The sequence below is a fragment of the Tachypleus tridentatus genome, chromosome 3 (genome assembly GCF_004210375.1).
Source record: "Tachypleus tridentatus isolate NWPU-2018 chromosome 3, ASM421037v1, whole genome shotgun sequence".
Taxonomy (NCBI): Eukaryota; Metazoa; Arthropoda; class Merostomata; order Xiphosura; family Limulidae; genus Tachypleus; species Tachypleus tridentatus.
Genome location: NC_134827.1, coordinates 95,490,124 through 95,513,643, shown reverse-complemented (window position 1 = coordinate 95,513,643; position 23,520 = coordinate 95,490,124). Strand labels below are relative to the sequence as shown.

The 23,520-nt window shown below is 33.1% G+C and overlaps 1 protein-coding gene across 3 annotated transcripts in view; it reads left to right on the top strand.

Moving 5' to 3' along the window:
* The first annotated feature begins 10,801 nt into the window (after positions 1-10,801).
* LOC143247510 (PHD finger protein rhinoceros-like) overlaps positions 10,802-23,520 on the top strand; it is a 39,011-nt gene continuing 26,292 nt past the window's right edge. The window contains exons 1-8 of one of the 3 annotated variants that reach the window (XM_076495755.1): positions 10,802-10,998; positions 13,969-14,057; positions 14,550-14,656; positions 16,753-16,818; positions 17,860-17,954; positions 19,253-19,410; positions 20,141-20,179; positions 22,241-22,401. In XM_076495755.1, coding sequence (XP_076351870.1) covers positions 14,602-14,656; positions 16,753-16,818; positions 17,860-17,954; positions 19,253-19,410; positions 20,141-20,179; positions 22,241-22,401 — 574 coding nt within the window. In that variant the 5' untranslated portion in view covers positions 10,802-10,998; positions 13,969-14,057; positions 14,550-14,601. Of the gene's footprint in view, positions 10,999-13,968; positions 14,058-14,549; positions 14,657-16,381; positions 16,483-16,752; positions 16,819-17,859; positions 17,955-19,252; positions 19,411-20,140; positions 20,180-22,240; positions 22,402-23,520 lie in introns of those variants that run through there. The other 2 variants (XM_076495756.1, XM_076495757.1) reach the window with 2 other exon arrangements.

Below are 23,520 nucleotides of genomic sequence, written 5' to 3'. Positions count from 1 at the left end.
CTTTTGAGGAAAACCCGAGGAGGCAATTGCCTTCTCTGCCTCAGTATGGCTAAGGCCCAACACTAGGTGCATTGCTTTCTTCAATAAAACCAGAGTCGTGATTAGTTGCATTAATTAATGTGCTTGAGTGATTTGCAGACATGTATTTTGTACCTGCTTTAGGGATATTGAGATATTTTATCTTCCCATTATTTACTTTCTGTACCATAATGGCACCAACATTGTCCAGAAAAATCTTTAAGATCATTGTTATCGTTGCTTCATTTCTTTATCTATAATTTGTTTGTTTGTTTTAGAACAAAGTCACATTAGGCTGTATCCTATCAGATGGCTAGCTATTGTAGGCAATATCTAATACGCCTGAGTGGATATTGCAGTAATAAATAGCATCCAGGATAAAAGGATCAACACTGTAATATCCCTCACAAGCTAATGTAAAGGATTATGACTTTTCCCAAACGTAACTTGTGATATGTTTTGATGGAATAAAGATAATAAAGTGATGCTGTCGACTGGACAAAGAAGTCGAGTTTAACTTTTTAATTCAGGAAAGATTTCTTTAATAAGTTTCTGCTAAGGAGTAAAAGCTTTGAGCATAAGTACAGTCTGAAATAATGAGCTTATTTCGTCTGCATAGATACACACACACACACAGTATTTTTCATTTAATTGTGTGAATATAGATTTTCTTCACATATTCAAGTAAATTGGAAGAATAAATTTTAGTGTTTTCCCTTCAAGGTGTATTTTGAAGTTTCTGAAATGATAGAATTGCTTGATATTTCGAGTTTAAAGGGTTTGACGAGTACTTTTAATGAAAAGAGTGGCATTTTCTTGATTTAGAAGTATTCCAGACTGAAAGTGTAAGCATGTGGTTGGAGAGAAATTGTTGTATGGGAGAGATGTCGAGTCTAAAAAAAATCCTCTCCTGGACATAAGATTTTTGCCAATATTGCAAGGTCCATGATATTCGTCAGTTTTCAGCTGCTGACCCAAGATAATTTGCTCATGTATAATGAACTCAGTCTGAAAAACTGAAGAGAAGAATGAATGATTCAGGCTAATTGGATTTGTTCGGTGCCTGGTGAGTTCAAGATTACATGGGAAGTCTCTACTGTACCCTCAAGCAATTGCCAATCATAGAATAGAATTCCCAGTTCTGGTTGAGACCACTAGAAAAGTGGATAGAGGCTGGATGCGAAAAGGTTTCCCATTACCTTTACAACAGCTTGAGATATTCCAAGTCTTGTGGGGTTGTACAACCAACCATTATTAATATCTTTTTGCCCTTTAGGCCTGGGCTGGGGATCAACCACCCATTGACGTATTGAAGTCTCTGTGAATAGTTCCATCTTGAATCACAGATGTTTATGGCATCTATTCTTCTCATTTCTTGTGATGAAGAGAGGAAAGGCTTTAATATACTGAAAACAAAATCCTGTGAGCGAAGCCAAGTAAATGATACCTCTAATGTTCAAGGGAACAACGAAAGAGGACTTGGATCATTTGTAGAAACACTTCATGCAGATCACTACCTGGAATGGATAGACGTACGATCAGGCTATGAAATGTCTGTTCCTAAACATTGTCAAACAGCCGTATGAGAAGAAGTGAAATTTCTGGAAAATCATTGTGTGCAAGTTGCATCACCAAACTGACCCAGTGGAGAATCAATCATTCACTGAGCTGTGTGCAGAAGAAGACTGGCACTGAGAAATTGGCCATCTATGTAGATTACCCGTGTTGATTGCATGGGAAAGTATACCCAGTAGTGACTTTTTTAGATCGGGGGAGCATCTTGGTTGATAATTTCATTGAATGACTTCCAAGTGAGCTGGAACAGCACCTGAGAGTAAGAGCATTACCAAACTCACAGAAACCATGTCTCATTTTAAAATTGTCATCTCAAACTGGCCATCAGTGGCGAAAAAGCCTGTAGCGGCAATTCCATCAGTGGATGGTAAAACTCAGGTGCCTTTAGCGTGGCTTAATAAACCCAAAAAAGGTTAACAGTACTTCACAACAGAAATATGAAACAGTCTTATTGATCTACGGTGCGTAGGCAAGACGATATAGGTTTTATAATGGGATAGCAAGGTTTATTATCCAGAATGGGAATAATAAAGTATCTGCTTAATTTGTGGACTTAATGAGCATTGACAAAAGAACAGCCTGTACTTTGCAGAACATCAAAGATGGAAAATATATCTCTTCAGCCAATGGTTAAGCAGATGCCAACTAACCCAAGACATCAGCATTTTGCTGGCAAGCAGCAAAGTAGGTAAGATTATTGATAATGAGCATTAGATTAACAAGTCTCGGAAGATCAGCATTAGATGCTGTGACAATGCTCTGAGAAACGATTGGAGCTCAAGTCAGACTTAGTCACTAACCGAGATAACACCAGTTGGGAGAATCCTCAAGGATTTCACAATCTTTCAAGCCCTCTGAGTAAGACCATTACTACTGTCAGTGAATACCAACTGCATTCTGATAAATGCTAATGAATTATTAATAGATGTTTAATGAGACATATATCTCTGGTCTATGAGGCGTCACCCACAGAACAAAAGTGATAACGTCCAATCTTCATTATGGAATAAGCATTCTTTTGATGCACATATTGTAGACTTTATCACTCACTTTTGTCTGTGTAACAGATGCTTGTAAAACCTATCCCAAGAGTGAGTGTATGTAGTGAAGAGAATGGTAATACCTCCAAGGATACTATAGTTTAATCTGAACAAAGTCTAAAGTAATGGTACCAGGTAATATGGTTATATCATGCATTGGTGAAATGAACTGTTTTCTATACAAAAAGCAGGAACTATAAGCTTGGACAGTGATTCACCTAATAAGGGATAAAAACCAAACATTGTTTTGTAATTATTTAGGATCAGTTGTCCAGCTGAATTATGGAATGGTCATAGGTATAGCAAGTGAAGCGAAAGTAATTGATGCTTGTGGTAAAACTACATTTGCATCAATAACTCTTCAACTCACAGTAAATACAAGACTATTGACACCGATGAGCATTGGTTGACAAGTGTGCTGACGATCTGGCCCAAAACGTTAATGCAACTCATTGAGTTGTTAGGTGAACATGTCAATATGTTTGTAGAATCAGGTGGTCACTTAGGTCAAAGAGTACTAGGGAGGTCACAAGTGTGATATACAGTAGCTTCTACAGAACAGAGTCATTCAACCTTCAGAAAGTACTTGATTGTCTCCAGCAGTGATTTTCAGGACAAAATAGGTATACCAAAACAGAATTTCCTATGCAACAATTAGATATAGTTGTGAAATGTTTTAATAGCAAAAAAGCAACTTCAATCTTGCTGGATTAGTCCATGGATAATGTCCCCCACTGGTACAGCGGTAAGCCTATGGATTTACAACGCTAAAATCAGGGCTTCGATTCCTCTAGGTGGACTCATCAGACAGCCCGATGTGGCTTTGCTATGAGAAAACACACAAACACACCATGCATAGTACTAAAAAAGCTAGTCTTCTAGAGTTACAGTTAACATGTTTGAAAGGGTTTTGTAAACCTTATATTCTAAGCTATCGAGTGATACTATAAGATGTATAGTAGGATTATCAATCAGTCACAGATTTTAAGACGTTCACGTGACTGAAGAATCAGTGAATGAAAGGATATTATTGTGACTTTTGCTTTCCAAGCCAAAGGATAAGTTTTATGATACAAAACGTAGTTCGGTGTTTCGAGAAAGTTATTACCATAGCCTAGCTAAATGGTAAAAACTCTAAAGAGCATGACACCCAGTACTTGTTAGGTATTTCATTGTTTTGTCTGGAAACTACGCCAGGTTTATGAACAAGTGTTCTGCTTTCATCAAGAGTTTATTGGAGCATAATAGTAACAGCACAAATTTTAATATTGATAAACAGATTTTTAGTTTGAAGAAGTCTTAATTTATTTGAAGTTTTCCAGTAATTATTTATCCTGTGAAGACTGAAAAATACAGAGTAAAGCTTGGCGGCCCCTGTAGGCCACTACCGAGTGTGACTTTTGCAGGTGTCTCAAATATTACCTAAGAATTCCATATGGTAACCAAAGATGAACTTTAGAAACTACAATAATACTTAATAAAGCGTAATTGTGGCAAGCATACATATATAAATATAGGAGTATACGTACGTAAACAAACACACATGTGATCTTATACGTTTGTGAGAACGTTACAATGGAGTTATTCAAGAATGATTTCAAAACAAATTAATGCAAATATACCAGTTACACAAAAAGTACAGTAACAAACAAAGAGAAAATAAAAAAGCTAATGAGGAATGGAGATAAATGAGTGTGAGGTAAACTATAATAAATGACTTGGAAAGAATTTCTGAAAAAAGCAGTGTACCTGTTATGTATAATTAATGCAATTAACATAATTATTCAATTTTGATGTTGACGTATTTCGCAAGTAGGGAATTTTCATGGAAGAAAATATTAATAAATGTACTAAAGAGATTCATGCTGTGGCTAGAGACAGAAAAGCATAGTTCTAGCCTGGATTTTGAAGAACAAAATTCAAGTGCTTTTCGCTATCATGGTGCAATAAATATTTTAACCTCATGAAGTTGAAATATTAATGAGCAGGTGAAATCATCAATAGTATGCCAAATTTATAGGTAGTTCCTTTGACACAACAAAACATTTATACACATTGTGTATCCATTGTATTATTTGGTACTGATAGGAATATTTTCAACCATGCAGGTTGAACCATTTTAAATAAGAAAATAGTTTTATTAGATATTTTCTCAACCCTTTCCTAACGAGTTCCGTATAATACACACAAGTTCATATACACATTTGCACACGTAAGTATTAACTCTATAACTTTTGATGCATTATGTGTATCTTGACAAAATTTGGCAGACTATTAGTAAAGACGAGTTTTTTGTACATAAAAATCATATTTTTAAACTGAATATTGTTACTAAAGATTTTTTGTGAAAACATTGAGTGTGTTTGGCTACTAGTCTGAGCGCGAAGTGATTTCATGTTATGATTAAAAAAAACTGTTATTTGTCGCAAACATCTCAAATACATTTCAAACGTTTGTTTTCAATAAGACCTTATATTTTATGTTATTTTATATAGCCTGTGTGGAGGTCTGCCAATTGAACGACCTCGTAACTATCATAAAAAATTATGAACTAAATCATGTATACATATTAATACATGTGTCAAATAAAACCCAAATATGTGCACTGAGACTTAAAATCAAAACAAAAAAAATCGATTACTCATTATAAACATTTTGGCTTTGATTTGTACAAATTTGATTAATGTTATATTGTGTTGTTTTAATCGCCTGTTTATAAGTAACACAGTGTATAGTACTAGAACTATTGATTTATTATATGGATAGTTTTTTTTTTTGTATTTGATTTTTCCTAAGCCCAGATGGGAGTATGTGTAAAATAGGGCCTAACCATTTTCTGTTGTTGTACATTGTGTGTCTATATACATAAAGTAATTATTTACTCTTTATTGATGTAGCTTCGCCCTTTCACGCAAAAGTGGAACTGTGAGAACACTGCCTTGTAGGAACCCATTGTCTTATTGTGAAAACACTGGCTTCTTCACTGAGTAAGATTAGTGGCCTGGTGGCTATGGCACTTAACTTGTAATCAGCAGGTCGCGATTTCGACTCACCGTCACTGAACACATCATTTCAGCCATAGGTCTATTATAATGTGGTGATCAGTTTCACTATTCACTGGCAGGGAATAGTGGGTGTTGACTAGCTACTTTCTCTCTAGTTCATCACCTCTAACTATGGGATGGCTTGTGCATTTCAAATAGCTTTGCATGTAATTCAAAATAAACCAATCAAACTAAGCAATATTACTGGATCAGAATACTTGTTTACAATATTTTCTCCACCCAAAGTGTGTCTTAATTTTAATGAAAACAGACAAAGATGTTGCTATATTGAAGACGCTGGCCACAAATTGTCAGTAATATGATACAAAACCAGGAAACAACAGACCTCAAGCTTGATCACAGGTTGATACCAGTCTCTTCACATTTTTTATCTTAACAGAGTCCATCTATACCTGTGATATGAAAGAACTTCTACTTCTGTGCACATGAATGATGGTAAAAAAGATTTTGGTTTCAAGCTTTCTTTCTTTATCCATTGAAATACCAATCTCAAGTTCTCAGCAATAAACATAAATTTATGACCAAAGAACGAAATATCATTGATGTAAATCAGGTAGATTTCCCATTGCAGCCTCTTCATTGTAGGTTCCACTAGGCCCGGCATAGTCAAGCGTGTTAAGGCGTGCGACTCGTAATCTGAGGGTCGCGGGTTCGCATCCCGGTCGCGCCAAATATGCTCGCCCTTTCAGCCGTGGGGGCGTTATAATGTGACGGTCAATCCCACTATTCGTTGGTAAAAGAGTAGCTCAAGAGTTGGCGGTGGGTGGTGATGACTAGCTGCCTTCCCTCTAGTTTTACACTGCTAAATTAGGGACGGCTAGCATAGATAGCCCTCGAGTAGCTTTGTGCGAAATTCAAAAAACAAACAAACAAGGTTCCACTAATCTCTCAAAAGTATCATGTGCTTTACACAGGCCAAATGACATGATTTGAAGTTCATACAAATCATGTTCCATATCAAAACATTCTTTGATTCGCTCTCGTCACTCAGTTCAACTTGCCATCATCCAGATGGCAGACCTCAAGTGTTGAATCAATGGAAATATTCAAATGCATCCAGGCTTTCATCTATTTATGGTAACATGAGGGCATCAATACAAGTTATTATACATGTCAATCTAGAATCAACACAGAACCTTAGCATTCCTTCCGTCTCCCTAACAATTACTGCAAGAGATGTACAAGCACTTTTCAAAAGTTTCACGATCATTTTCTTTAACAATTGCAACGTCTCAGAATTGGATACATTCCTAGTATTCCAGGGAAATAAATGTGTTACATGCTTGATCAGATGTGCATCACCTTATCTTTATGATGGTGATTCGCTATTGTTTGACCAAATAAGCTATCTTGTACTACAGATATTTCAGCATTCTTAGCAAACAAGTATTGAGTTTATTTTGGGTCTAACTTTTTTAACAAGTACTTATCAATAATTTCGGAAGTGTTAAGAGCCGATAAATCGCATGTGGATAAGGTGTGATAGATACAATCTTATCGTCACTACTAGTCTTGGTTGTTTCCACTTTAATTACAACATGAATGCTCATTCCAGTGCACAACGGGATAGCTGAGCGTCCATAATCATAAAATGACACTAATATTTCATTTCTATCTTGACCTATATATGTTTGCCTAAGCTAATGCTACTTACTTAATGGACAAAAAATGTTAATTCTATATGTAAATTTTATAATAATGTGACATGACACTAGATTTTATCTTTTACAAACGGTGGAACGTCATTTGTGTCCGTGGAGATAATGTTAGTCTCTCCTGGTCTCTATCTGTTTATGTTAAATAACTCTTCTATGGAAAATTAGTTCTTTCTTAGTACAGGTGAACCTGATTGATAATTTCTGCAGTATATTTATGCTAATGATGATAATGCCAGAACTGAGGTTGAAGAAGATTACCTTCATTCTATGAGTGACATATCCTAAACATAGCTGGAGATACCTACCTCTTTATTCACGTTTGGTCGACCACTATTTGACAGAAATAAGTTGGTATCCATTGGGTAGAGTGAAGGCTTGGTGTATTGAGAAACCTACCAACATTCCGACTACTCCTTTCTGAGCCAGTAACTTCATCACTTATCCTTGTATCCTAGCTCCACCAAGCTCCAAGAGAGCAGTGTTGACTACCGAACATTTTAGTACAAACTATCTACTGTGTTCCCTCAAATTAGTTGTGATGCCAGACTTGGGTTCCGTTAGTTTTTGGAGCTTTAATGGCAGTGTTTATTCTTGGTTCTCTTGAACCTACTGAGCCGCGTGTCAAATACATTAACCTTGTCTATTCTGCTGCTTGGTACAGAATGGGTTATTTTGGTTTTCTTGTGCCTGTTCAGAAACTGATTAAAACCATAGCATGGTCATTTCCCTCAAATGTGACCTGATATACAACATCTGAAGAAGAAATTTTTATCCTTTCTTCCAGAATAACATATGGGAGAGGCGTTGTTAGCCACATTCACTGGAACTCTGTGTGGTTGCATTGCAGCACTAGGATGTATAGGTAGCTGGCTGACGATGAGCATGGCTTGATCTCAGTATGGTGGGGGTACAGTTTGTCTGAAGTGCAGTCACTCAGTATGGTGGGGGTACAGTTTGTCTGAAGTGCAGTCACTCAGTATGGTGGGGGTACAGTTTGTCTGAAGTGCAGTCACTCAGTATGGTGGGGGTACAGTTTGTCTGAAGTGCAGTCACTCAGTATGGTGGGGGTACAGTTTGTCTGAAGTGCAGTCACTCAGTATGGTGGGGGTACAGTTTGTCTGAAGTGCAGTCACAGCCTCCGTCATTGCAGGATTTTTTTCTCTCTAGCAGTAGGTTTGAAGGTCTTACTTCGTACCTTTTTGCAATGGAAAATGCATCTGATTTCTCTAACACATATAGATGATACCTCATTGTTTGACCTGGAAGTTTTTCAGTGAATGTAATCACGATATAGTGAAGCCATTACCGAATATGCTTTATCAAGTATTTGACAAAGATTGTATGCATGAGAGAATAGAATGCACTAGCCATACACTAGACATGATGGTTTGCTTGATTTTTCCACTGAGTTGAATTGTTAGTGTAACTTAGCTAATATTGTATCCCAGTCTTTCAGTTGTGTCTCACTTAGGTGCTTGATGGAGTCCAAGCTCAGGATCCTATTTTGGATTCCAAATTGAACAATTCATTCAAAATGACATGTCACACTATCTAAATCTAATTTTACATAGTTGAATCGGTAATGTAAGACTAATCCATAGCAAGCAATTCACATATTTCACATTCAAAGATGAGGGTAGCTGTAACTTTGAGATACAACTTGACTCAAACCTGTAGCGAGGTCTGTAAATGAGAGTTTCCTATTGATCCAAAATGGAACTCATTTCATACGTAATTTTAGTACCCAGGGAAGAAAAAAAATCCAAAATGTGTTATGACTCCTTTATTATCACTACAAATAAAAATTTGTAATAAATTCTTCTCTGACAAAATTGAAGATATTCTTTTATCACGTATTCACAGTGTTACAAAGTAATTATGTAATAAGTGTTTATCATCAAAGAAAGGAAAAAATAAATGTTAACAGAACTCTGGTGGGAATAGAGGGTTCGTTCGCCCCTCTCTGGCTGCAAGCTTGCCTGGCTTATATTTCTTCCTACATTTATAAATTTTCTATATATATAAATATGTATATAACCCATATAAGTTTGATTAAAGGCCCTTACCTTCAGGTAACCACCTAACCAACACTGTTCTTTGATGGGGCTAATTAGGTCAGTGATTCGAATGAAAATTTAATATTTTTCTAAAAACTTAGGTAACACACAGATTTGGAATTACTCTGAGTCATGAAATGATACACCCCATAATGCTGTTTTTATATTGAATTTGAATTGTTTACAGCATATATTTCTTTACTTATGCTTGACGTAAGGCATTCGTATTAGACCTATTATATTTTAAACACTACATTCTTTATCTCGTCCCATAGATAACTTTAAAAATTAGATGGTCATCTTTTTCAACTGCATAATATTTACCATATCCTTTGCTAATGACTTGTTTCGATCAATCCATAACTCTTCAGGTCAGCTGGAATACAACAAACACCGTATTTGTCAAAAAATTAATTTATATAAACCATTCACATAAACGCCTTTCACGCCAGGTGTTCGCGCCGTAAGAGTATATTTCTATATTTCCGTTTGTTTTTTTTTATAATCCTTAATTTGTATTCCATCGTAAAAATCCCGAACTTAATCAGGTATATTTCACCTGCATGATTTTTACACTATTTTGAATTTTATTACCGTTATATTAAAACAACAACAATAATAAATAATGCGTGTTTTATTCTGAGCCTGCAGAGAGGAATTGAACGCCTGATTTTAGCGTTGTAAATCTGTAGGCTCACTGCTGTACGAGCGAGGGAGCGCAATGAAGAGTAATCAAGATATAGCACAATCTCGCCCCACCGCTCCTCTTCAAGATTGCACATATAACGTCAAATTTCAAGTTTGAAAAACTCAGAAAATTCTTCTCAGATCCAAAATGATCAAAGATCCGGATAATTTTTTGTAGTGTGATGAAGGGTCTTAATCTTAATAAACCCATAACATTTGGTACAAATTCGTTCACACTTCACAGAGTTATTAACCGAAAACTGAGTAATCTTCCGATTTCCCTATTAGAAAACAAATGTTTCACAATGATCCAGAATACGGATCCGAACCAAATTTTGGGAGGACAGTTCTATACTGACTTCCCATGTTCTGTAAAATTTTCTCCTTAGACGAGTGTGACAATGAATATAGGTAGCTCTTCTTTTTTTTTAAGATCTAAATTTTTTATATACTTTTTGTTTAACATTTCTTCCTTACAGGCATATTCATTTATTCAGATCAAGTTATAATAAATTTCTAACTTTACAAAGTCAAAATTTTATTTGATTAATTTGCTTTGTTGAAAAATATGATATCTTCCTTGTTTTTCTCTGCGATCGCTATATAATTGTTTTAGAAATCCATATTTCTTTTACTACGTACTCTTATTATAGCGCTACCTATACGTAAAACCACAGGAAGAAATCCAAGATAGGAAAACCAGAGCATTGCTTGTCTATGTCACGTGACCTACGTGAATTACACTCTGGCGGTTGATGGCGGTAAGCAGTTAAGAGAAGGGTTAGTTTATCATATTGAGGTGTCTCGCTAAAGCTTACACTTCGGTTAAATGTTGGTGCAAATTAACGATTTACTGTTTGTCATCTGAGTTGTAACTGGACAGAAGAAACTTTGTAAGGTAAGGGAAATATATTGTAAATGTAGAATAAATATAGTGGTTGTTGTTCGTGTATTCATAAACACTTGAACTTCGAAGTTAAAAGATGTACACGAACAAACTGCTTACGCCTTATGGCTGCTGTTCCGTTGGGTGCAAGTTAAGACCTTGATTAATTTTGCTACGACAGTAAGAGTTTTTGTTTTATTTTTCTCTCGAGCTGATTGTTAAAGTAAGCTTATTATAAATTGTTAGAGCAATCATATGCGGAGAATATATGTATATATCTATATATTTTATAATTTTGGCAGTAAAGTATTACTTGACCTAAAGTAGGATATTCAGAAGTGTGTTGTTTCAGTTATAGTGACATCTGGCGGTTAATTTAAATTGTTTGATATTTGCAAGCTAATGTCAACCATGATGATGTAGTTTTAATTTATTTTTTGTACACTGTCAGTTTAGAAGGTGTAAAGTATGACATTATAAAGTATACTGTGTGTCATAAAATGCATAACAAATGATGGTCATCCCATTGAAGTTGTACTCATTGAAATGAAACACAAAACCAATGAAGTGAAAATCTACTCTCGTATAGATATCAAATACAAAATCCATTATTAGTATAGAATATAGTATTACTAATATTGGAGGAATAAAGGTTAGAGGTTTCTTATTGAAATGTATATTTGTTACTGTGTTAAACTTGGAATAAAATTTTGTTATTTAGTCGAGTTGTATTTATGTTGCCCTTAAAGTGTGTTCCTTGTTATTAAATTTGGAAGATTATTATATAATTTGTTTTGCAGTTTACAACATGAAAAGAAGTGTAGGTTTAGAGCTTTAAATACATACTAGAATAATCTTTACAAATATTCTGCTATTCAATGTCTGAAACTTAGTCATAATTCTACAAAGTTAAGAGTTTGGTTATATTGTATATGGCTTTCATATGAATTTGTTGTATGATATGAGCTTTTATTATTTAAACATTTACTTATAATACTGCTCTTTCTTATTTATGTAGCTCTTATTTGTTGTTCAGTTAGTTTTTTGCTTATGTGAAGCAATATGAAGGTCATAACTAAATGTAAGTGAAGAGCAGAATATTCAAAAGCAAGTTGATAATTCTGTTAGGTTAATGTACTTTTTTTTTCAGGTTTGTACTACAATTAACAGCCACTTCTGTGCTCAAATTTTAGAAATGGCCATTGGTTTTTCTTGTGTTTATGCAATATGAGCCCCCTATTTTTGTTAAAGTTTCTGTGGCTTGTAACAAATCTGGTATTCTACAGCAAGAATAATCAAAATATTAAAACCAGGATTATAAATAGCATTTATTAGAACATAAGCAGAATGTATTCACAGTTTTAAAATACTGGGACAGGATATTTACAAAGCATAAATGAACTTCCAACTAAATATAAAATCAACATAAGAAATGAAGACAAAGAACCAAAAAACAACCTAACTTTGTAAATTATCACAATATTTGATACAATGTGCACCAACTGATAAATTACATTTCATAATTATTACAAATTCATATAATGATTTAAATAAAATGCTACATTAAGAGTCAAACAAAAATATAACAGAAATTCAAAATAAAACGTTCGCATGAATGGAATACAAGTTATGTCAAAAGAATGTCCTTTCGTGGATATGACGGTACAAATGGTAGACAATATAACAAGTCCTTTCGTGGATATGACGGTACAAATGTTAGACAATATAACAAGTCCTTTCGAGGATATGACGGTACAAATGTTAGACAATGTAACATAAATCTCATTGTGATTAATTTCAATAAATATCAGAGGAATTAGGAAGAAGAACCATAAGAATTAAAACATTAATTCGCTAGAGAATAACATTTCTCAGTATCGAGGTATAACTAGCAATAATTCTTTCCAACTGTATTGCATAAACTAATTTTCAAGATCAAAAATAGGGTTGTTTTTTTTTATTTATTGGCTAGACCACAAGATTACATCTCATGTGACTAGCTATTACTATAAATCAACAAAATCTTTCACAATATTAACATCTGTCACTACTGCTAGGGGAAGCTTGTGTCAGTTTCTCAATATTTATACACACTGAAACAAAGTGCTCTTCATATTAGGTGACTTAGCACTTTAATGCAATTAAAAATTCATAGTCTAATTGAATGATAGAAGGAATAATGAAGGAACTATGAAAAATTGAAATTAGAATTTGCTATCTCACGATCTACTCAGTAACACAACAATTAATTCTCAGATTAATCATATTTTACAAAACTTGTAAGGTCCAACAGAGTTTATAGCTGTATCCAGTCTAAAATTCTGTGTTATCAAGCATCTGGTTCATGAAGTTTTCCTTTCTTTTTCTACACACTTTTATTTGCTACCAGGTGATGAGTTGTCAATTCAGAATGATCTAAACTTGTGTATTGACATATTTACGTGTGTACATAGCAACACTTATTTACTTATGAAAATTGATTTAATTAGTCAAGTTTCTCCTTTATTAGTTATTGGGTGTATTAATCCATTACATTAAAATAACTGATTATTCCCATGTGGAACTTTGATAACTAGAATAGTCAAAAATAGTATTCAGAAACATTAATTTTGATCAACTGTATATTTTTGCTTGTCATTATACTAAATGTTTAATTAGCATAATTGATGCTCACAGGTAAGTAATTGTCCACCTCTAATGACAAGTAACTCTTACATGACCAGCTCCCAGGACAATATATGAACATTATCCATTGTCTGTGTGAATGTAGAGTTAGGAAAATGGTACATAGAATATGAACACAATAGCAGTTAATTAAAGTGAGGAATTCTCGATCACTATCTTGTCTGAAGAAGGAACAAATTTCATCACATCACACAACTCCCAACATTTGTATATGCTTTACTTGTACTGCATAAGGTGCCATTATCACAACGTTCAAACAATCGGAGTTGATTTACCAAAAATTCTGCTCTTTTTCAGCTTACCAGAGCAAGAATAAAGGTCAGTGACACGTCTTTCTGGTTGAGGTGTAATACTAGGACTATATGGGCAGGAGAGAAATCTATCAGGTGTGTGTAATTGATGTAGTGGTTTGGTAAAAGCACTTTTAATTTCCTTCACCAGAATCGTTGGTTTTCCTTATTCCTAAGTAACCAACAGTTGGTTGTCATATAAATCACTTATTACACAGGGATACAAAACACAAAGTTCCTGTGGTTGTGTTTTAGAGGTGGACGTATATATGTATGTCCATGACAGCAGATGATATGAAAGAGGAAGTTTGTTCTTTTCACATTCTTGGAGGTGGACATGCAGGGACAGCTATGATGGACTAAATGGCTCCTTGTTGTTATGGTAAATGTGGATCTGAGGAAGACATTTGATGTAACAAAGTTAAATTTTTAATTTAACTACTACTTAGTATTATGAAAAACACTTATTTAAACTTGGAATTTTTTAATGAAATCCAGTTATAATAATGCTTAATTGTACATTTTTATGAAGCAATGTACTTAAATGGAGTAATTTCATTTCAACTGTATTTTTGGTGTTTTCTATAGATAATTTCATCTAAACTACATCAACTGGTAGTGTCTGTGGTTGCAGTCTGAGATGGCCTCTGCCTCCAAAGGCAAAAGAAATGGTAGTGTTCAACATGATTCACAGAGTGAGTATATTTATCTGTTTATTTCTCTACATCATTTAACTAATATATGTCAAAATTCAGACCACTCTTTAGTTTCAGATGTTGTAAAACTAAGAATATAGTTGACAGGAGAGTTTCCTTACCTAGGACTTTGAAATATGGTAGCCCAATTGATGAAAATGCCCATCACTTATAGTAGATAAAACAATGTTCATAAAGTAATATTTTTTTAATAATGTGTATGTATCATAATTTATATTTTGTACTGTTTACAATCAAGTAGAAGAATCTTATGGAAAGCTCCTTTTAGAAAGTAAGTTTGTTTGTTTTTCAATATTGAATTACCAGTTTTGTGGCAGTATTTAAGATGACCTTCCATTAAAGCATATTTATTTGAATTTAGTAGACTGTAGTTCTAGCTCTTATCAATACCTTATCAATAGCCATTTCTTCATGTCTATAATGGGCCTGGTTTGTTGCAGTTTTATTGTATGTGTGGTTTTTTTCATCTTGTATAAAGTTATAATTTTTTTGGTAGCAATTTCTATTATACAATTTCACTGGTGTTTTCTCAAATTTTGATGTGGTACAGGAAACTTTTAAGGTTATTTTCTCAAATTTAATGGTGTGATTGTATTTTAAAACAAGTTCTAGAGAAATGGATCTCAAATACCACACATCCATAGAAATGCTTGGAATAAATGAGATTCCTCTGAAATGCAGACTTCTGATTATATTGCCTGAAAAATATGGTAGTCTTAAGTTTTTATGACCAAATGCTGCAAAAACCAGACATATGACAGTGTATATAACTTTAAATTGTTTTTTTTTTGTGTGTGTAATTACTACTAGAATAATTAATATTGTCTTGTGTGGGCATATCTATTCTCCAATCATTAGTGGAAGTTGCTGTAACATGAAGGATACTATAGATAGTTACCTGATCCAGTGGCAAACTCTACAGTCACATGAGCATGATGTCTCTTTGACCCTCAGCCTCATGAATGGCAAATGTACTTCGAGAGAGAGAACTATATCATGTTTTGTTTAAAGTATACATATGTGTGTGTGTGTATAGCATTTTCTTTAAACTACTTTCCACTAGACTTAATAGATTGACAGTTAGAATTTAGATTGAGATTTAAATTGAATTTATTTCAGCATACTCCTTGTGAGAGATGTTTTGAGAATTCACAGATTGTTAGCTTTGTTCTCTAGGTTAATACGTTAATACTTTTTTAATAATATGACAGTTTGAAAGAGAGAAACTGAGAAATGATGTAAGTACACATACTAATGATGATGACAGCCCAGAAAGTGTAACTAAACTTTCTCTTCAACTGTAAAATGGGTTTAATTGTGATGGTGGTCAACAAAGATCATAATTGTTTGAAAACCTGTATTCAGTCTCTCTTGTGGGAAATCTCCAGTTAAAGGCTGGCATTACTCTGTGATATAGTATCTTAAGATTCCTTGTTTTCTGATCTCTACAAAGTACTCTAAAGGAAATCAGGTTGGTGTGAGAATAGCACATTTTTATTTATATATTAAAGTTTTATATGAGGAAGCTGAGCTGTTTGTTCACTGAAATTAAAAACTGTTTGTTAGGAGGCAAATATTTGTCTTTTGATAATGAAATTTTCAAACTCTTGACCTCTGATTTTCATGAAGCTTCCAAAAGTTTGATTCTAGACCCTTTATTAATTTTTCAGTGTTTCAGTTTACCATCATTTTACATTCTCCATTTCCACTTCCTGAAATCTGATTGAAACTTCCAGGCGTCTTTGGGAATGTCTTCATCTGGAATACTGTGTACAAATGAAGTGTCATTACTAATAATGGAATTGGTACTTTTTAAGTGTTAACAGGATAATATATCTGAAAAACAAAATAAATTAAATTATTACATCCCTTATAGATATAATATATCACTAGCTGTAGTTAGAGATCATGTGGTTGAAATTAGGCATATCAATGCAAAATTTTGGTTGAACTAAAACTCATTTCTTTAATGTATCAAAAACGAAACTAGTTTTTAATCTCTTGATAATGGTAGTTAACATCATGGATAATATTTTAAAAGCACTAACGTTCTGTTTTGTACTTGTACGTTTAAGCTTTCTATGGTAAGAAGAGACGAAAACTGTATAGTGGTACATGCAGTGAGAGTGAAGACAGCAGAGGTAAGGGTTGTGCGTGACAAGTTTAACTTTGATATTCAATCTGTTATTATAATACTTTAAATTATTTTCTTTTAATATTTTTTTACAAAAAAATTTGAAATGAAACCTTCAAATAATATCATAGCTAGCATTTTCTGAACTGCAATAATTTGTTTTACTAATTTATGCCTTGAGACATGCTGATAAAAAATAAATAAAAATTGATAGAATTTGAAAGTGTCCAATGTGATGTGCCAAATCTATTTCTTTTTCTCAAGAAATTAACTAAATATGGAGAATAAGATTTGAAGAAAATGTGTGGCTGAAGTGTTCGAGCATGGGGAAAAATAATTAAAAATTAAACAGTTTTGGGATTTTTTTTAATTGTAAGAATGGTTTTAAAAATTATAATTTTAAATATGTTTGTTATAGTTTTACAAAATAAGGAAGTTGAATTTTGTTTGTTTTAAGTGTTACTAGTATTGATACAGATAAGGTATGGATGTTGATTGGTTGGGTTTGAATTTTGCTTAGAGCTACAGTAGGGCTATCTGGGTGCAGCCATCCCTAATTTAGCAGTGTAAGACTAGAGGGAAGGCAGCTAGTTGCCACCACCCACTGCAATCTCTTGGGCTACTCTTTTACCAACAAGATTGACCATCACATTATACTCCCTCACGGCCAAAAGGGTGAGCATGTTTGGTGTGACAGGGATTCGAGCCTGCAACCCTTGGATTACGACTAATGTGCCTTAACCACCTGGCCATTGTCGGACTCTATGGATGTCGAACAGATTTGTCAAGAATTACAATGATTAGTTGTGGATGATAGTTTTCCTTTGGACTTCTCGATTCCTCAAACTTCATATCTTCTTTCCCTGCAGAATTTATATCGTGAGAAACAGTAAACAGAGACTAGAAAATTTATGAAATTTTTAGTTTATGTTACACATGCATGAAACATATTTTTGACAAAGTGTATTAGTTTAATTACCCACAATTTAATACATTGTAAGTGAAGTTCTTTGCAATGTTGAAAGGAGTTTATTGTTATATTATATAGGGCCGTTTTGTGCAAGTACTGGAAATTTTAAGTTTTCGGAACCATCAATGTCCAAGATTTATAACAGCTCTTTCAGAAATAATAAGCCAGCAGAGGTAAGGGAATAGTATATTTTCCAGAGTTTCTCAGCTTTGATTTCTTACTAGTTACAAACATTAATCATAACCATGTTGTGTATTTCTGTGTCCATTTTGAGATGCTGAGTGTATGTGAACCATAAAAATGCATGTGTTTGCTTGTTATTAAGAACTTTACTGATCAAATCTGGACTATGCTGATTAAATTTGAAAAACTTCAGTTATTGTTTATATGTTCCAATTATATTAATCTTCAAAACCTTTTTTTTAACACCAACTTCTCCAGTCAGGCTGCAAAGTTTTTGTTAGTTTTTCCATACAGTTTCCCTGTTGTCTGAAACCATTTTATTGTATGAAATAAATTAAATCAGTAGGGAAAAAACATTTCCCTAAGGTTGTGTTTTATGACCAGCATGTGGATGGTTTTGTGGGTCAAAGTATATTGATATTTTCAGAGAAGTTACCAAAATGTTTTAAGGAGCAAACAGTGATGCCCTCAAGCTATTAACATTCCTTCCAAAAATTAGTATACAGTTTTTTAAACAAATGAGCTTCGTTGAAAATGTGTGACTGAGAGACGTAAATAGATGCATTATTTTTAAGAAACTCAAATATGAAAAATCCACCATTGGTAGACTAGTCCACTGCACATTCATATCAGTCATTGTTGGAATCTCCTTTATATTTAACATGAAACTACACATGTTACTATTTATATAGTAGATCTTGGGTATCTTCTCCATCACATTCATTTCATAATATTTTGTTCTTTCTTCTCTTTGTCACTGTTTTTGTAAATCAAGTTGCTAATGCATGCCTAACTGACAAGTGCACTAACCCAGAGTGTTGTGTTTTAAAATTAAACTAGTGAGAAAAACAGGTATTCATCTGAATGTCGTGTTCTTAATCAACATTTGATGTTGATAAAACAACCATGTGTAGTAAACTCGGTGAACGACCATAGGTACTTCAATCTTTGATAACTACTTTGAGTTAGAATTTCATGTTAAAAATCTCAAAGTTTTGTGTAGTGGATGAAGAAAAGACAGATTTAATATCCCTAAATAGACTTGTAATTTAAGTATAGAAATAAAACACAATTGCATTGCATGTAAAAATTACTAAACTTATTGCTGAAAATATGTACATTAAATGTCATTTCAAGGAAAAATCTTGTCTATATAGTTGATTATTTGTAGTAATTTTTTTCTTCATATATTGGAAATTTTGTACTCAAAGTATAGCTTTAGTTAGACTTTCTAATAAACTGAGGTGGAATATAGTTAAAAATATTCACGTTATTATTATTTACATAGCTGTTTCGAAAAGATCTCATTAGTGCAATGAAGTTATCAGACAGTGATCAACTTTTTCCAGAAGATTTCTGGTTCATATCAGACCCTTGGAAACAAGAATGGGAGAAGGGCGTTCAGGTACCTGTTAACCCTGACAACCTTCCGGAATCTTCTGTAAGGTACGCCATCTTTTGTCCTTTTCCTTGTATTCACATTTCCTTGTTTCTAACATTCCTTTAGGTCCTTAAGAATTAACTAATAATAATATAGTGAAGCCCTCAAATAAAACTGAGTTTTTAATAATCTGCCATAATATGAAAAAATTATTAGGAAGTTTTCATGGTTTTTATTTTTACAAAGAAAACTGTTTTCCAAAATAAAAGGAACATTTTTTTTTTGCAGAATTATTGCTTGGTGCGATTAAGTGTTTTTGATTGTGGTGTTTACTTGTATGAAAATTTGTTTTCAAGTGTTTTATTTTGTCTAATTGTTATTGAAATGGTAATGAAACACAATTGTTGGCTCTCTGAAATATATAGCCTTGTATATTAGGAATGTTTTAATCTGCCTCCCTTTCTTAATACCAAAGGATAAAAACTGATTTTTCAAATTTTATGCTATCTGATGTGATTATTTATTTTTGTTGTGATAACATTATAACCATGTAACCTATTTTGTTTGTACTTTTCACGTTCAATGTTTAGATTATATAACTTAATAAAGATGGCGTTATTGAACACTTACCTGCTCTCTAGACTTCAAATTTAGAACTATATCATCAGTATAAAGGTCAGAATAAGGTGTGTGTTGTGCCACAAAGATTTGAATAATGTAGTTTCAGTTTAAAAATTTACAAGCCTCAAACTGGTAATTGCTTCTTAGTGTCTGTTTATATTAACTGCTTTCCAGGGTGCTGAGGAAAAAGGAAAAAGTGCTCAACTTTAAACTGTAAGTTAAGAGATTGAATTTTTTTTATAGAATATAAATAAAATAATTATGCACATGTACTTGATTTGCTTAAAATACTACAAGTAAATTTTTATTATTTAATAAGATGTACAATCCGTGTATTTCAGAATTACAATAAAATGTTTATGGCTGTCGCACATTGTTAAATGAAGGTACGTAGTGTCTTCTGGGAGTAGAGATGTATTTTATTTCCAATAGCAAAAGCTTTAAAAAATTAACTTAAGCTCAATTATCTTGAAATAAATATTAACCCTTTAAAACCCAGTGTTCAGTATTATGCCCCGTTTGATGTTGTATTGATGAAAGTTAAATGTTATCATCATGAATGCAAACATTTCAAACACATGGTATTTGATAACTAAAAAACAGTTTATATGTGCTCTTTGTGCTAGCTGGTTTGCATGCACTCATGCAAAAAAAACTAATCTCTTGGAATCAATATAAATATTTAACTCAATATCTTTTTATACATAAAATGAATTCATTTCTGTTTTTTACTAACTAGCTATTGTTCAAAAATACATTGTCTCTTGATGGCCTCAAATTACAAAACTCGGGTTCTTGTAAATAGAAAATTTAGGGAAATTTGACACTCAAACCTAAGAAATATTACTCTTTGGAAGTTAAATGTGGACAGAATTTATCAATATTTATTTCGTGTACAAACTGGTAAGACAACATACTGTTATATTAATGCTCTGTATTTCTAAACTGATTCAGTGATTTGAATCTGTTGGCTCGTGTTGTGTATACTGAGTTTAAGTTTAAGTTTTTTAAATTGTTAAGCATAATGTGTCAATTTACTTTTATTTTTAGGAGAACATTTTTTAAATTAGTGTTTTTGGTAATTTTTGTAATATTTCAGCTAAATTTCTGTAAATCATTAAAGATATTGTGAAGTGCATGTTTATTCCATTGTTTAACTATGTCCAGCAGTTTCTGTAGTTTCCTTTTTCTAACTGTTGTAGGTGTGCAGGTATGCTTGTAATTAGTTCTTATTTATAGTGCAAATTCTCAGTCAGTGCCATTGGCCAAGATGTAAGGAAACTTGGAGAATAACTTGCAAAACAGCTGTCACAAGTAAAGTTAACTTTTATGAACAAAACATTTTTCTGACACTTGTATTTGTTGCCTGTATATAAATATAGATTATCCATCATTGTAGCTGATGTAACACATGCCAGTTATTCTTTAATGTTTCAACTTCCAATTTGTGCGTGTGCCATTCCTCAAGTTTTTCTTCTCTCGAATTGACCTCAAAGTATATTTATTTTAAGAAACTTCAGTGGGTATCTATTTTGCTAAAACCACTTGAATATACATCTGACATTGTGCTAATGATATGCTATTAATAATGTTGCATTAATAGCTAATCAGTTGTATAATTGCTAATGAAATATTCTGTTTAGTAGCTAATAAATACTGTTTCATAGCAGACCATGATTGAGTCTGTATAGTTGTTTGTGGGTGTGTGTAATCAGTTTTTTTTTTTAATGAAATGTGGTTCAGTAGAATTATTTTATGACTTAATGTTAATTGAGTGTTTTATAGGTGAGTGCTACCCTTTCTAGTGTTTCCTCACAAACATGGGTTCTGATTTTGTTTTACTTTTTGGTTAGAGAAAATAACAGATTCACTAATATTTTTGGAATGAGTGAGACCGATTTCAATACATCTGGATACACTTAATAGTGGTGGTTTTATTTTAATATTTATTCTGTATTTGTATGTATTAAGTTACTTTTATTTATCAAATTGTATGTACTAAATTTGTAAATTATTGTTGCATCACAATAACAGGCAAGTCACAAGTTGTTACCTCTGTTGGATGGCTGATGGAAACTACTTTTTTTTGGTACAGTGAAAGCTTCATGAAGCCTGAATCTCTTTTGGGTTCTGTCTGTTTTACAGAGTTTGAATAAAATTGTCACTTAATATTAGAAATTTGGGGTTTACAAAATTGAGGTATAAATACCTATTTTGTAAAATTTGTAATTAAAAATGCAAGTAATTAATAAAATTGTTTCCCTCTCTAATTAGACCAAAAAAGTTCATCAGATGTTCGCATGACCATTTTTTTTCCAATGACCTTCACGTTCTAACCAATGTTGCTGCTGAGGCTGATAAGGTTTGTCGTTATGATTTGGACAGTCTCGACGTTCAGTGGCTGAAAAGATTAAATGAAGAACTGGATGAATTAGGTATTTTTGTTTACAATAATAAACTGGTGAAAGCAAATTATTTATGGCTAAGTATAATAGCTTAAGTCTAACCATTTCATTATGGGTTGAGTGAAATCCATTCAACTCATAACCACAAAGGTGGTGTTCATGAGAGAAATTAAACTATAAATTTTGATGATGTATGCATATGTTTACAAAATTTGGGAGGTTGTTAGTAAACATTACAAGGGTTTCATACACAAAGTCTGGTTTTAAAATTTAGTAAGATATTTTAAAGATTCTCTTGTAAATTTGTTTTTTCAGAATATTGTCCAAACAGCATAGTCATTTTTGTTTTAAGATTAAAAATTCCGTTATTCATAAGAAAATTTTCAAATTTTACATGTGAAATTTTTATAACTTCCAGATAATTATTAAATGTTTTAAAGAAAACCTTTCTATTGTATCTGTTATTTTTACTATCAGATGAATTTACTTCCACACCAGGATTTCTTTTTGGTCTCCAGTTCCTCAGAACCCTGGCAGTAGATGCTCTTTGTCAGGACTGGACTAACTGTTACATATTGTTATCTCTCGGGTTTTGTAGACATCCTCGTACTGTATTTCTTCTGGATTGTAATGTCATTATTGCTTTTCACTGTCTTCCACTCCCTGCATTTGAACTTCATCCTCTTGTTCCATGTTTTAGACTTATTTCTATTTAGTCCATGGACATTATCAGTCTGTTTGCTATCAATATTTCATGTACTTTTACCATTCCACATACGTTCTACTTTATGCAAATCAGTTTTTCCTACACAAAATTTTGATGGTTTGTGTGAGACATTTCCTTTTTGCCAATTTCACTTCCTTCCTCTCCCCACCTGTATCCCCCATCCCATCCATATAAAATTCTATATTCAGTATGTGCTCTTTAGTGTTTCCCATTCATACTTTTTCATTCCATAGTACCATTCATCTCTATAACCCTTCTTCTTCTATCCTTCCAAGTTTGGTTTTTCAAATGATTCATTTAGTCTTTTTCTCACTATCTCTTTTTTCCATAATTGTGTTCCAGTTGTCACATCAAGCCAAACACCTTATTTTCCTATCGTCTCACCTCTATCATTCATTAGAGGAAATTCTTCAGTTATGTGG